Here is a 13,755-nt window from a genome sequence, read left to right on the forward strand (position 1 = left end):
GGGTCTCTTAACCCTGGAGACTGTGCCACTTTCAAAAAATAAGCAGTAGAGCTGTAAGCATAAGAGAAAAATCACTGTTAATTAACTTCCATTAACGAATGATGAAAACATCGGTAAAGCAAAACAATTAATATTAAAAATAGTTTAAAAATTGGAAATAAATGCACACTTATGTATCAGCATTACTGATAAGAGTAAAAGAGAATTTACTATAAGTTTTTGCATGTTTGACGCTCATGTGAGTTAGGTGTGAATTTAAAACCAGAAGCAAAGTATTGATCATATTTACTATAACCCCCAGCAAAAAAGACTCAGTAAAAACCACAAAGTAATTTACAAGAACTAAGATGAGCATAAGTTGTGTAGGGGGGGTGGCTAAGGAAATTCTATTAGTGGGGGCTAGGGTGGGGGGGGTTAAAAGGAAGCTGTATTTTTTCTAAGGGGAAACTGGATTAGTATATAAATTGAACAATGAATGCTGTAGTTCTGTGTAAGTTTGTGTACAAAAGTTTATTGAAGTCTTTTTTTTATTTGGAAAGATGAAATTTTGCCTGTTGTTGACCTTTTTCTTTTTCACATGCAAAGTGGTGAGATGTCAAAGCGGAGGGGGAAATTGCCATCGGGTAGTTAACATATTCCCTGCTAAACTCAGAGAATTAAGAGCTACCTTTCAGAAGGTCAAAAATTTCTTTGTAAGTATTACAGCAATTTCCATTTCTATTTCTCCTGTAGTAAAGTAATGTTATTTCTTAATGTCCATCTGCCTGTCCTGCATTTGCTTGGACTCTAAGCAAATGTGTATATGTTAAGAAATGTTTCTATACATGTGCATTCAGTGATATTCAGAAGAATTCTAAACATTTGTTAGCTAAATGAAAAGGCAGATTTTCAACAGATACCTGGAGTCGAAAATCTTTTTAAAAGGGATTACTATTGAAAAAGGCTAAATAGCTGGCTACGAATTTGGCCACCTTGGAACCCTGTCTATGAGGATATGGTACAATAAATTATACTACAAGGTACATAATGCTCTTCCAGTGAATAAGCATTTATATGGCATGGAATTACACATTTATCTTTGCATGGACAATGGCAACTATGCAGAATTCAAGTTTGAAGCCACTTCAGGAATTCTTACATGCCGCAGCTGCCACCAGCGACCCAAAGTAAATCCCTGCCTAGAAACTACTAACCGCTACTAACCGCTTTCCTACCTTTAGTAAAACCAGGGAGTGGGCGATAGTGGAGATATTAATCTCTTAGTGGTTACATGGTGCTGCTTTAAGTTTAAATCATAAAAATGAGTTCAATGGAAAACTTTGTACTTTTTACAGCAGTTTTAAGCTTCCTGAGCGTTCACAGCTGTTGATGAACTACAACTCACGGCATCCCACTTAAAGCAAAGGTTTAACAGGGAAGCTGAGTTAATTCTATATCTGAAGTGCCCAAAAGAGATGCCCCTTTATTTGTATGGGTTTATATACTGTGGCAGTGTTGGAAATATATATATATATATATATATATATATATATATATATATATATATATATATATATATATATATATATATAAACTGAATACCAGCTAAAGCAACACTCTCACTAGTAGAGATTAAGCATAGTAACTTCAGCCAGTCTATACTGACCACTGGGAACCTCCAATGATCTCGCTTAAGACTTCAGGATGAGTTCTTCAAAGGGTGAGAAGTTTGAGAACAGAGCTTGTCACAGATCACCAGAGGTTAATTTTCCAGCTTTCTTTGCACATTACATATACTTTTTAGGTATGTATTTTTCAAAGGCTGAACTCCTACTTTTATCTCTTCCTAAACCTTCATAAATATGCCTATAAATCCCTTTAAAAGCTGGCAAACTTCCCTTTGATGGACCACAACAAATTCTATTTCCTCCTTTGACAAATCTGCCCCATAGTCTTTCCCTTTAATGCAAGCTGCCTAAGGTACACAAGCATCTTGTCTGGATTGCCTACGTGAAGTCTGCAGCATGAGAGGATTTATAATGGAAAGAATATTTTGTTGCCACTTGTTTCTGCAAAAAAAAAATACAATGAGCTCCCAATATGATATCACAAATATCACACAGAAAGAGCTTTGCTCCTAGTTTAAATCATAGATACAACAGTCTTTGTATCTTTTGGTTACTGCAGATTCACAACTATTTCTCATTATTATCTATGTTTATGAATGATGGTTGTCTGAAAGCTTATATATTTCTGCATGAGCATGACATTCTGTCACAAGTACTTGATTGTAAATAGTGTCATGATGGTTTGTTAGCAAATACTTTTCCTCTGTATTCTTTGTATGGTAAACCCTGCCACTAGATAATAGCAAGTACACTTGATCAATACTATGGTAGATTTGCTCTTACCTTGGCGTTTTGCTTGGTTTAGTAAGCACTGTTAACATTTTTCAGCAATCCCATTTTAGATTAAAAAAATATTCTCCAGAAATTGATAAAATGTTTTAAAATAATTAAAAAATAAGTTAATGATTGCAAAAATGAAATACGTTTGAGTGGAGAAGAATAGGCATCACGAGAGAAAGAGAGCTGAAGCAAAGGAAGTGCTCTCTCTCTCTCGGTATGACAATGCTGCTCCTGTGCTGAATCTTTCAGCTAGTATAACCATGACTCATTGTGTTACATAAACACAATCTCTCATATTAAAGAGAAAGCACTTACCTCATGTGCACTGGGAAGTGGCATGTATATCACGTCCATGATCCGATTTCTAAACTCTGGTCACAGGTCTATAGGAACAACAGCAACTAAATTTGAAGGGCATTTTTAACCACAATTACATTCCAGAATAACTAATTAACCTAAATGGTTTTATATTTTATGTTGTTTCTTCCTACAGCAAATGAAGGATAACAACCTCGAGACTGTCTTACTTCAAGATGATCTGTTACAGGAATTCAAGGTAAGAACCTCTTTATAGATCATGTATTAAATAGTAGAAATATTTTTATTTATAAAGCAATATATGTGGTGAATGCAGCCTGTTAAAGTAGAACAAGACATCAGCAGAACAAACAAGACTCAATAGATTCAAGAAATAAAAAAAATAAAAAAATACAATATATATATATTTTATTTTTTTTTTTTTTTTTCAAGTTTAAGTGCTAAGTATTAAATATACAAAAGGCAGATGTCCCTGCTCAGAGAGCTTACAATCTATGTCAATTGTATTAGATTTTAATGGTGCTTAAAAGGTGTACAGTAATGGCATCTGTTCTCTGGAAATTCATTATCCAGAAAGCATCTTATTGCTGGGTGGCCATCTCCCATAGAATCCATTATAATCAAATAAATCAAATTTATAAAAGTGATTTCCTTTTACTCTGACCTTGTACTTGATCCTAATTAAGCTGCATAAATTCATATTGATGGCAAAACAACCCCACTGGCTTTATTCAATGTTTAAATGTTTTTTAGCAGACTTAAGGTATGGTGATTCAAATTACAGAAAGATCTCTTATCTGAAAAACTTCCGCATAATATATCCTATACCTGTACTTGTGTGCTTTGTCAAGGCACGTGTTAATAGTCTCCTTGTTCCCTCATGCACAATGCATTGTACAGAATGCACATGTTAAAATATATGGCAGAAGATTGAGATCTAACTTTGGTTAGCAAACAAATGGATGGTACTCCCAGCACCCCATCCTTTCCAGTCTCTGAGATCCTGCTCTAAAACAGGGCCTATGTATGAAAACAGTCAACTAAAATGCAAAGTATGAAATGTCTGGGTAACATATTTTGAGGAACTTTTCACTTCTATATGAAATAGCCACTAGTCTTAAATCATTATACATTTACAGCGATCCCGTCGTGATTTATCACAAATACCCAAACAATGTTTTATAGCAGAGCATTTACACGGGAAGTAAGCATGGGAAAATAGTTTAACGTTTACTGTATTATTATGGATAGGTCATACATATGGCTAATGTAACAGAAGACACATTTCTATGGGAGATAGTCACCGATAGAATATTTAGAAAAATGTGGCAATATCAGTAGGTAAAACTGCTCATCAACAGAACAATGACTGCACATTTTGTGGCTGATGTCACTATGTTGTACAAGACTGATTAGCAGAGTGGAAGATAGTATACTAAATTAAGATAGAAGAACACTTAAAAGACCAAAAAATTAAAGTTTTTTAAAGTTATGAAAATATAATGTACTGTTGCGCTGTGCTATTACAACTGGTGTGTTTGCTTAAGAAACATTACTATAGTTTATATAAACAAGCTGCTGTGTAGCCATTGGGGCAACCATTCAAAGCTGAAAAGGGAGAAAAGGCAATGGGATTCTTCAGAACATATCTGTTATATATCTGTTATATACTGTGTGTCCTGTGCTTGAATGGCTGACCCCATTTACAAGTGGAAGGCAAAAGTACATTATATTGTCATTCCTTAAAAACACTTTCACTTTTTGGTGTTACTGTTCCTCGTATTTAAATATACAACATTCTTAAATGCGGTGTAAAATTCTACAAACTGTTGATAAAATAATGAATTTAATGAAATTATGTGATGAGTGTATCTTTTCTTCTTTGCTCTTGCAGGGCAATATAGGATGCCAGTCCGTGTCTGAAACAATTCGATTCTATTTGGAAGAAGTTTTACCACAAGCCAATCATTACAAACTGAATGTCAGCTTTCTCAAGGACAAGTTGCTGGATCTTAAACACACCCTGAGACGCTGTGTAAGTGTGGGCGGTTACATAAATAAAAAGGAGATATTTATTAATTTTTTTCACATTTTCTTGGGTGGCATTTTCTAAAAGAATTGGGTAACTCATTCAAACTAATTTTTCATGTCTGCTTGTGTTTAATTGGAAACCTTTCAAGCATTCTTGATTTGCGTTACCATTAAAGTCTACAGGAACCTTGCAACAAGAAAAGACATTCTAATTTTGGAAAATTGGCTCTTAACTGGGAGCAACATGCAAAGCCAGGGCACTGTTGGAAAAAGTTTTCTCCCTTCATCCAAGTTATTTAAGCTGTAAACAGCATGAACTCAATTTTAAGCCATCCTCTCTAGAATATATTGCTTTGTAACTATGACTTACTCTAGTGCATTTTTGCTACATGGCGATGCTGGCAATCCAACTGAAATGTCAGAAAATAAGATCACAGATCGCACTAGAAATAGAAGTGGAGTATATAATATTCCCCAGTGCCTCCATGACATGCTAAAAGAGCATGTAATGTGGGTTTATTTATAATGAGGTTTACTTTTAAGGGTAGGGACACACTGGGCGATTTGGGGAGATTTAGTCGCCTGGCGACTAATCGCCGCGACTTTCCACGACCAATCTTCCCCCGAAGTTGCCTCACGAGGAAACTTCGGGCGACTTCGGAAAACAAATCGCCGCGTGTGATTAGCGCAGGCGATTTTTCATTTTATCCAGGCGCAGAGTGAGGGGAGGCATTCGGGGAGAAAAGTCGCTGCGATTAGTCGCCAGGCGACTAAATCTCCCCAAATCGCCCAGTGTGTCCCTACCCTAAGACCCCATCAAGAATGTTGTTTTCTAATCATCACAAACATTAAAAAAATTAAAAAAAAGCTATTGTGAGGTGAAAAGGAAACAAAGAGAGTCATCCAGTGTATTAAGATGACTCATAACTGGATGACTAAAAAGGGGTAGCTTAGAGATGTCAGTTCAGAATGCCCTCCCTCTTTGTGCGCACCCCCAAACCAATGTTACTAGGGTCATGCACTAGGATTACACAATCATAAAATATTTACATACACAGTTTTACAGTGTGGATGAGTAAATTTCTATGCTCTTTATGGCTAATATGAAATGTTGCATTTCCAATTACATTAAATTAACTGCTGCCTTCTCCTGGTTCCATTCACAGCATAATTTCCTCCCATGTGAAAGAAAAAGCAAGGCTATCAAGGAGATTAAGCAAGCTTATAATAAGGTGAGTTCATGGTATGATGAAAAAATATAAAATAGCTAAATCTGACTGGTGGAGAAGATGCAGGGGGTTATGTATGTATTTAGCAGAATTTACAATACAGTAGAACCTCAATTTTACATCCCCTGATTTTCAGTTTTCCTTCATTTTACATTGTTGTTTTGTGGTCCCACCTATATATTATGCACAATACATTTCCCGGATTTTACACTATTTTTTATGGCCCCCTGAAAAATGTAAAATGGGGTTCTACTGTAGTTGGTCATCTTTTTACATGATACATGAAAAATTAGCCAAAGCTCCAGACTAAAATCGTCACACTTACAGAAAAATAGGGGATTGATCAATGTACATTCCCTGGTCCCCACTTAAGTAATCTAGTTTTTATGCATGTATTTATAGAAAAAGGGGTTTTTAGTTACAAAGTTATGATCATAACATTAGTAAGCCACCATACCGCATTAAGGTAAAACATATATGGTGGTCCCTAACCATTTACCTCCGGTCATAATATTCAAAGGCTGGCACCTCCCTGCATGGTAGCATTTCATTTCATGGTAGCATAAGTGTCTCCTGATGTAGGCATCAGGAGACACGTAGGGGCACATTTACTAAGCTCGAGTGAAGGATTCGAAGTAAAAAAACTTTGAATTTCTAAGTTTCTTTTTGGGTACTTCGACCATCGAATAGAATAAATGTAGATAAGGTGTGCTTCAAAAGCGGATTAAGCTCTTTGCAGCCCCGGGTGCACGCCGTACCCCCTGCCAGGGCAACGCATATATGTAGTGAATAAAGCAGCAGCACTCCGGTATTTTTGAAAATTTGTAAACCTTGACTTAAATGCAATAGGCAACGTTTTGGGCTACGCAGGCCCTTTGTCAAGCCATTAATTAACAGTGTCTAAAACGTGCTTAAATACCCACCACAGGGAGGAGTCACAACATCCCACCTCCACATTACCCATAAATCACAGTGAGCTATTTCCATATCAATTAACTTTCAATGTCAAGTTACATTTTCCATATTCATGAATTATCGCACAGAAAGTGAATTTACAAAAAGTGCTATATAGTAACAGGTAATAAATAAGTAGATATTTCTTCAAAACAGTGATACAATGTGTTAAAACCTTTATAAACAATCTTTGCAACAAAAGTGTCATAGACAGGAAATCTTACTTTACTTTGTCTCAATATTAAATTCTTAATTGTTACTTCTCTCTGGCTCCAATGCTGAATTCAGGGAACTGAAACCCCTGAACTACTTTGAATCAGGAGCTGCCATGTCTTTAAATTTCACTGTCCTATAACACAATAAAAATAGACTTCGACCATCGAATAGGATACTTCTACCTTTGACTTCAACTTCGACTCGAATGATTCGAACTAAAAATCATTCGACTATTCGACCATTCGATAGTCGAAGTACTGTCTCTTTTAAAAAAACTTTGACTACATACTTCGCCACTTTAAACCTACCGAGCTACAATGTTAGCCTATGGGGACTTTCCCCATAAGTTTTCTAAGCTATTTCTGATCGAAGGAAAATCGTTCGATCGATGAATTAAAATCCTTCAAAGCGTTTGATTCGAAGGAAGGGATTAATTGTTTTTCCTTCGATCGATTGATCGAAGTATTTGCGGTAAATCCTTCGACTTCGATGGTCGAATATCGAGGGTTAATTAACCCTCGATATTCGACCCTTAGTAAATGTGCCCCTTAGTCCTCCATCGCCATTATATTTTAGAAAAGAGAGATTGCCAAGACCACAACATTGTTTCCACAGGCTTAATCCTGTCCCGCTTGTGGCTTTTAAGAAAGAGAGACTGCCCAGACCAACACCTATTTTTAAAGGCATGGGACCTCCATTTAAAATGACACTAAAAAACTACTTTTTAAAATATGAATGTACATTATAAGTTACCTATAGGTCATGCTGATTGTTTTTGCTGAAAGGTTTGCTTTTGTAAGTTATTGTTAGTTGAAGTTCCTAAACCTGATGTTTTGCCAATCTGACTGTCCCATCTCAGCCTGTCAGTTAAAGTTTCTAATACTAACTGATTCTTGCTGCACAAATATGGCAGCCCCCTCATAGATGAACACAGGATGTCAGATAGGTAATGTAAAAGAATTGGGCAAATACTTTATCACAAAATTATAAGTAGCATGCAAAGTAAATTTTTTGATAGATGTAAAAAAGGCATAATTTCTGGTGTCAGTATCGCTTTAAAGGGATGGGTGAGGGGGTGCAACAACCACTTGGAAGTTTGGCCTACAGCATAACTGCTAAACTTCCGGCAGAATAACGCTAAGTAAAAATATATTTAAATACAATGGAAATGCTAATGATCTGTCTAAATTAACTACAAACATACAGAAAAAATAGAAGATTGATCAATGCACATTCCCTGTTCCCCTGTCTCATAAGTAATATCTACTTTATGTAAGTGCATGTATTTACAAAATACAGTTAGTACAGGGGAATCCCTATGCTGACATAGTTCATGGTATTACTCACTACACTTCATGAGAAAATACAGGAAAGTCATGTCTACTGTAATGTTTGCATTTTCAACCAGTTGGCCAAGCCTTCAGTGGAATCAAAACAGTATCCTGCAAAAGTGTATGTGAGGTGATAAAGAAGGCTGTGGCCAGGGTTCAAAAACAATGTGTTCTGTGTCTGCAACTCGAGCTGAGTTAGTAACTAGAATACTAACTAAGTAGAATACTGACCAATACCTACTAAATAGAGAGGGAAAACTGTTGAGTTACGGTTCTCAGTCAACTATATGATCAACATTTATCAACAAATGTATTTACAAAATGTATCAAAATATATTACATTTACAGACCTTCACATTGTGAACAAGTAGTGTTTGACATATTGCTTGCTTACTTATACAAAAGAAATGGCTACCTAGTGGTCAAAAACATCTGCTGTTTATATAGTGAATAAAGTACCACCACTTGTAAAATATAAGGATATTATAAGCTACAGAGGAGTTCCATGACCGTATAAAAATATAAGGCTGAGTGTTTTTATACAGGTCATGGAACGCTGAGGTGACTTCTAATATCCTCATATTTTGTCACAGGGGGTACTTTATTTATTATAATACACAGGTTTTAGTGAGTCATGTGACAGAAATGACATCACTAAGCTCTGTTTATAAGGATATCATTTACAGGATATGCATGGCTCTTGTGTATTATATAGTGAATAAAGTACCCCCTCTTGTAAATTATAAGGATATTATAAATTACCGAGGAGTTTCTCAGTGACTCAGTGAGTCATGTGACAGAAATGACATCAGAACTAGGGTGCACCTAATCCACTATTTTGGATTTGGCCGAACCCCTGAATCCTTCAAGAAAGATTCGGCCAAATACTGAATCCAAACGCAAATTTGCATATGCAAATTAGGGGTGGGAAGGGGAAAGCATTTTTAACTTCCTTGTTTTCTGACAAAAAGTCACACAATTTCCCTCCCTGCCCATAATTTGCATTTACAAATTAGGATTTGAATTCTGTTCGACCAAGCAGAAGGATTCGGCGAATCCGAATCCTGCTGAAAAAGGCTGAATACTGGCCAAATCCCGAACAGAATAAAGTACCCCCTTTTGTAAAATATAAGGATAAGTTACCAAGGCGTTTCATGACCATATAAAAGCATGAGGCCGAAGGCCAAGTATTTTTATACAGGTCATGAAACTCTGAGGTAACTTCTAATATCCTCATATTTTGCAACTGGGGTACTTTATTTATTATAATACACAAGTTTCAGTGAGTCATTTGACAGAAATAACATCAGAACTCACCGTTTATAACTGATGACATCAGAACTCACCATTTATACGGATATAATTTACAGGATATTCATGGCTTTTGTGTATATTATATATCTTATGGATAGCAACACGATGCAATCATTAAATCTATACTTTTAGCAACAGTGCAACAGTCTGGATATAATCCATATAAACAACCTATAGAGGACTTCACCCAAAATGTTTGCCAAGTTGTGCACTTATAGACTGTTGTCAGCATGAAAACAGTGCATTTTTTTCCATTTAAAATCTCAACATGTTACTATTTTGTAGAACAGACTCACATTATCCATACACCCTAGATATGCAATGTCTATTTATGCAAACATTATGAGTGCTGCGCAATATGTTGGTGCTCTATAAATACATGTTAATAATAATAATTATAAGTTATAATGACTTATTAATTAGCTTTCCTTGTCATAAATTATTGATTTTTATTTATTACTCCATGGAAACATTTAAATCTAATAATTTGGCTATGGTGGCACATTCCACTAATAGTCAACTGCTACACCTTAAAAAGAAGAATGACAATTTTAAAATACAGAGATATTTTGAAAATATAAAAATGTTTGCTTGTATTTGTCAAGTAATTAGAATATAGAATAAAGGGGGATATAGTCACAAAGTAACCTCCTCTTCTATTGTTATTTCAGGTTATGTTCCTTATAAATAGATAGAAATGTCACTAACACTTATTATTTCCTTATATCAGATGCGTGAACAGGGCATCTACAAGGCAATGGGAGAATTTGATATTTTGATTGACTACATAGAGGAATATCTCATGTCCAGGAAGAAGTAGACTGGTGGACCATCAATTTCTTTATAAACTGGTTTATCGGGGTTGTGGGGGCAGCAAAGTCTTCAAATGTTTACAAAGATGGCATGTTTTAATGCTGTCCTATTTTTCTTAGGGCTTTTTGTGTAACACAACACAAGGAAAGCTTCATTCTATTCTATGCAGCTGCATATTTTTAAAGATAAAAATGAAGAAACAGTTTGTTAAATTCATATTGGATGGTGCATCTATTTACATGTGTCAGTTCTATAAAGAATTGGTTATGACATGGAAGTAGAATGTTTTTTTTAAAAAGTGAATAAATATCAAAGTGGTTAGTTTCTACTCACCTTCAGACCGACTAATACTGATAATTGTATCATAATTTTTCCCCAATTGGATCCTTAGATTCTGGAAGACTAAAGCAAACAGGGTCTGCACAGTATCTAGGTTTTTAGGGTATATTTAATTGATTATAAATGGTAATGAACTAGGGATGTTTTGGGTGTTTAAGCACAATGCTACATATAAGGACAATGGGACTCGGGGAGATTTGTATCCTGCGTTAAAAAGCCATCCCCTTCTCTAACCTTAGAATGCCTTCTTTGCATTTTCCCACAATTGCTGAATTGTTGAGAGTAATGTAACTTACTTGCAGCAATTCTAATGTTAGCGAAGGGGATGACATTTTCAGCAGATTTGTTGCTCACGGTAGTGCAGATTTTACCTCAGGTGACAAATCTTACCATGTGCCATCACCCTAAAAGGTATCACTAAACAATGTATTTACCTCCTGTTTGTAAGGATTGTTTTGCAGCTTAATTTTATTGAAACTTCTTAGTGGCGTTTACTAGTTATGTATGTATTTTTAATTTATTACAAAAGAAATACCTCAGTAAAAAGCTGATATAAAGTTTGATAGTTATATTGATACATTCTTTTTGCTTTTTGTGGATTTTATTGTTAATGTTTGCATCTATTGTATCTTTTAAATGGGCACTGGAAATAATTCTACACTGAAAATTATTCCTGAAGAGTTTTTTTTTTTTAAATAAAGCATTATTTTTCTAAATAAAATATTTTTTTCTATTTTTCTCTGTACAAATGTCATTGGTATTTCATGACAGGGACATGAATGGTAACAGCGTAGTTGTGCTTGTTTTACTATTCTATTATACGCAAAACCATTAATTAAATAATCTGATCAATTGGTTGGTTGGCAAGTCGTTCAGAATAGTTTGGCCATCAAACGTGTCACACATCCATATATTTTGTATTTAATACTTCAGTGGAACAATAAAATATTAGGGTACCATGCAACTCAACCCATATCTGTCTTTCATTTCATTTGATCCTGGAACAATACTGTTTTTATTTATTTTTATATATATATACATATATATATATATATATATATATATATATATATATATATATATATATTGCTTAAATTGCCTGCAAGCACTTTCACAACTACTTGGCGGGAGACTGCAGGTAACTACAGCATGATATATTTTCTATATTTTTCTTTTAGTTTTTTGTGCTTTGGTGCCACATTTTGGGAATATTCCGCAACACAGCACTCAAAGCAGCCAATATTGCCCTGTGTGCTCTTATAAGTAAATTAATGTTTTACTAATTTTATAATAGTAGTCTTTAAATTAGAGATGCAACAAATCCATCATATTTGGAATCACCCAAATACCCAATTCTCCGCAAAAGATTCAAGGAATACTGAACCAAATCCAAAATCGAATGTGCATATTCAAAGAAGAATCTGAAATCTGAACAGAAAACTATCCATTACAGTTATACAGGGCATTAAGATCAAATTGGGATTCAGTTTGGATAACTACTTAGGAGTCATATTAATCGTAATCCTGCAAAAAGTACTGGATTAAACTACGATATTTCCATTTTCAAGCAGTTTTTCTTAAATACTGCAGTATTCACAGATGTAACAGCAAATGTTTCACTGTTACAACTTTTCAAATTTATTTGGAATATAAAAGAATTACATATTACACTTTCATAGTTAACACGCCCTGTACAATAACCTCAGCGCATATATTAGAATACATAAACATCATATTTTCAGAGGTAAAAAAATTCAGAATGGATAATTAATGCAAGGAAAGTGTTTATGATGTCACTGTGAGAGAATTAGAGGAAAGAGCAAAATTGCTACAAGTGGGAATGCAGACAGAGTAAAACAACACTACAGAGTAGGAGTAATAAAGCTGGATCAGTAGATCTTAAGGTAATGATTAGCCAAATCTCTGCAAGTAATGTAATTTACCTGCGGCAAAACTTCATGGTTAGTGAATGGCAAGGCATATTTGTAGAGATTTGTCTCCCATGTGTCACTGCCCTTAGCAGCATTCTATCAGTCTCTCTCAGAATGACAATGGGGGGGAAGAGGGGGAACTGCAGAGCAGCCACCAGGATTTTTAATCTGTCTGCCATCCAATTCCACACAATCAACAAAATTCTTTCCCTCCTATTCACCAACAGGATCCAGATTGTCTGATAAGTGGCTCTGTTGCCACAGGAACAGGCTGGGGCAGCTTTTAGAGGTGGGGACATTTGCTCGGGTCAATTTTCTATGGGAAAATAGAGCCTGAAACAGGGCAGTCCCCATGGAAAAAGGACAGATGGTAACCTTAATGTATATGTTTTCTTCTCTCTTTTTGGGGGAATGTAATATAGGTCACTAAAAGGAAAATTGTTTGCAAAACTACTAACTATTCACATTGTGAACAATTTTTCCTTTGCGCAAATGTAATGAACATTTTGCAAACCCTTTGCCCCTCGTGTGCAAGTAGGGTAGTGATTGCGAATGTTATGGTTTGCTCCAAACAGGGTCGGACTGCTGTCTCGGGCTTCCCTTTAGGCCCCTTGCGACAACTCTAGCAATGGAAAAGACGCCAGCGTTTTTTGGGACTTAGAAAAAATTTAACTTTTTTTTTTTTTTAAGTCCTATCTACTCTTTTGCACTCCGCCAGGTCTGAGCTGGCAAAGGCAAGTCTGGCGTAAGAGGTAAAGTTCAGTAAAATCAATTTCTTAGTGAATTTGCGTAGTAACGATCATAAGTTTACTTCACCTTCAAGCAAGTTTTAAAAGTGTACAATGAGCAATTAAGATTACAATACAATATTCATGCAAATCTTTATTCTTAT

At 35.3% G+C, this 13,755-nt stretch overlaps 1 protein-coding gene across 1 annotated transcript; it reads left to right on the forward strand.

Moving 5' to 3' along the window:
* Window positions 1–464: 464 nt before the first annotated feature.
* Window positions 465–11,880, forward strand: il10.L (interleukin 10 L homeolog). The gene is made up of 5 exons (XM_018245704.2): window positions 465–692; window positions 2,881–2,943; window positions 4,600–4,740; window positions 5,903–5,968; window positions 10,511–11,880. Exons 1-5 carry the CDS (start codon window positions 540–542, stop codon window positions 10,598–10,600), a joined length of 513 nt encoding a protein of 170 aa, XP_018101193.1. The 5' UTR covers window positions 465–539; the 3' UTR covers window positions 10,601–11,880.
* Window positions 11,881–13,755: the final 1,875 nt, after the last annotated feature.

This window comes from Xenopus laevis, chromosome 2L (genome assembly GCF_017654675.1).
Source record: "Xenopus laevis strain J_2021 chromosome 2L, Xenopus_laevis_v10.1, whole genome shotgun sequence".
Taxonomy (NCBI): Eukaryota; Metazoa; Chordata; class Amphibia; order Anura; family Pipidae; genus Xenopus; species Xenopus laevis.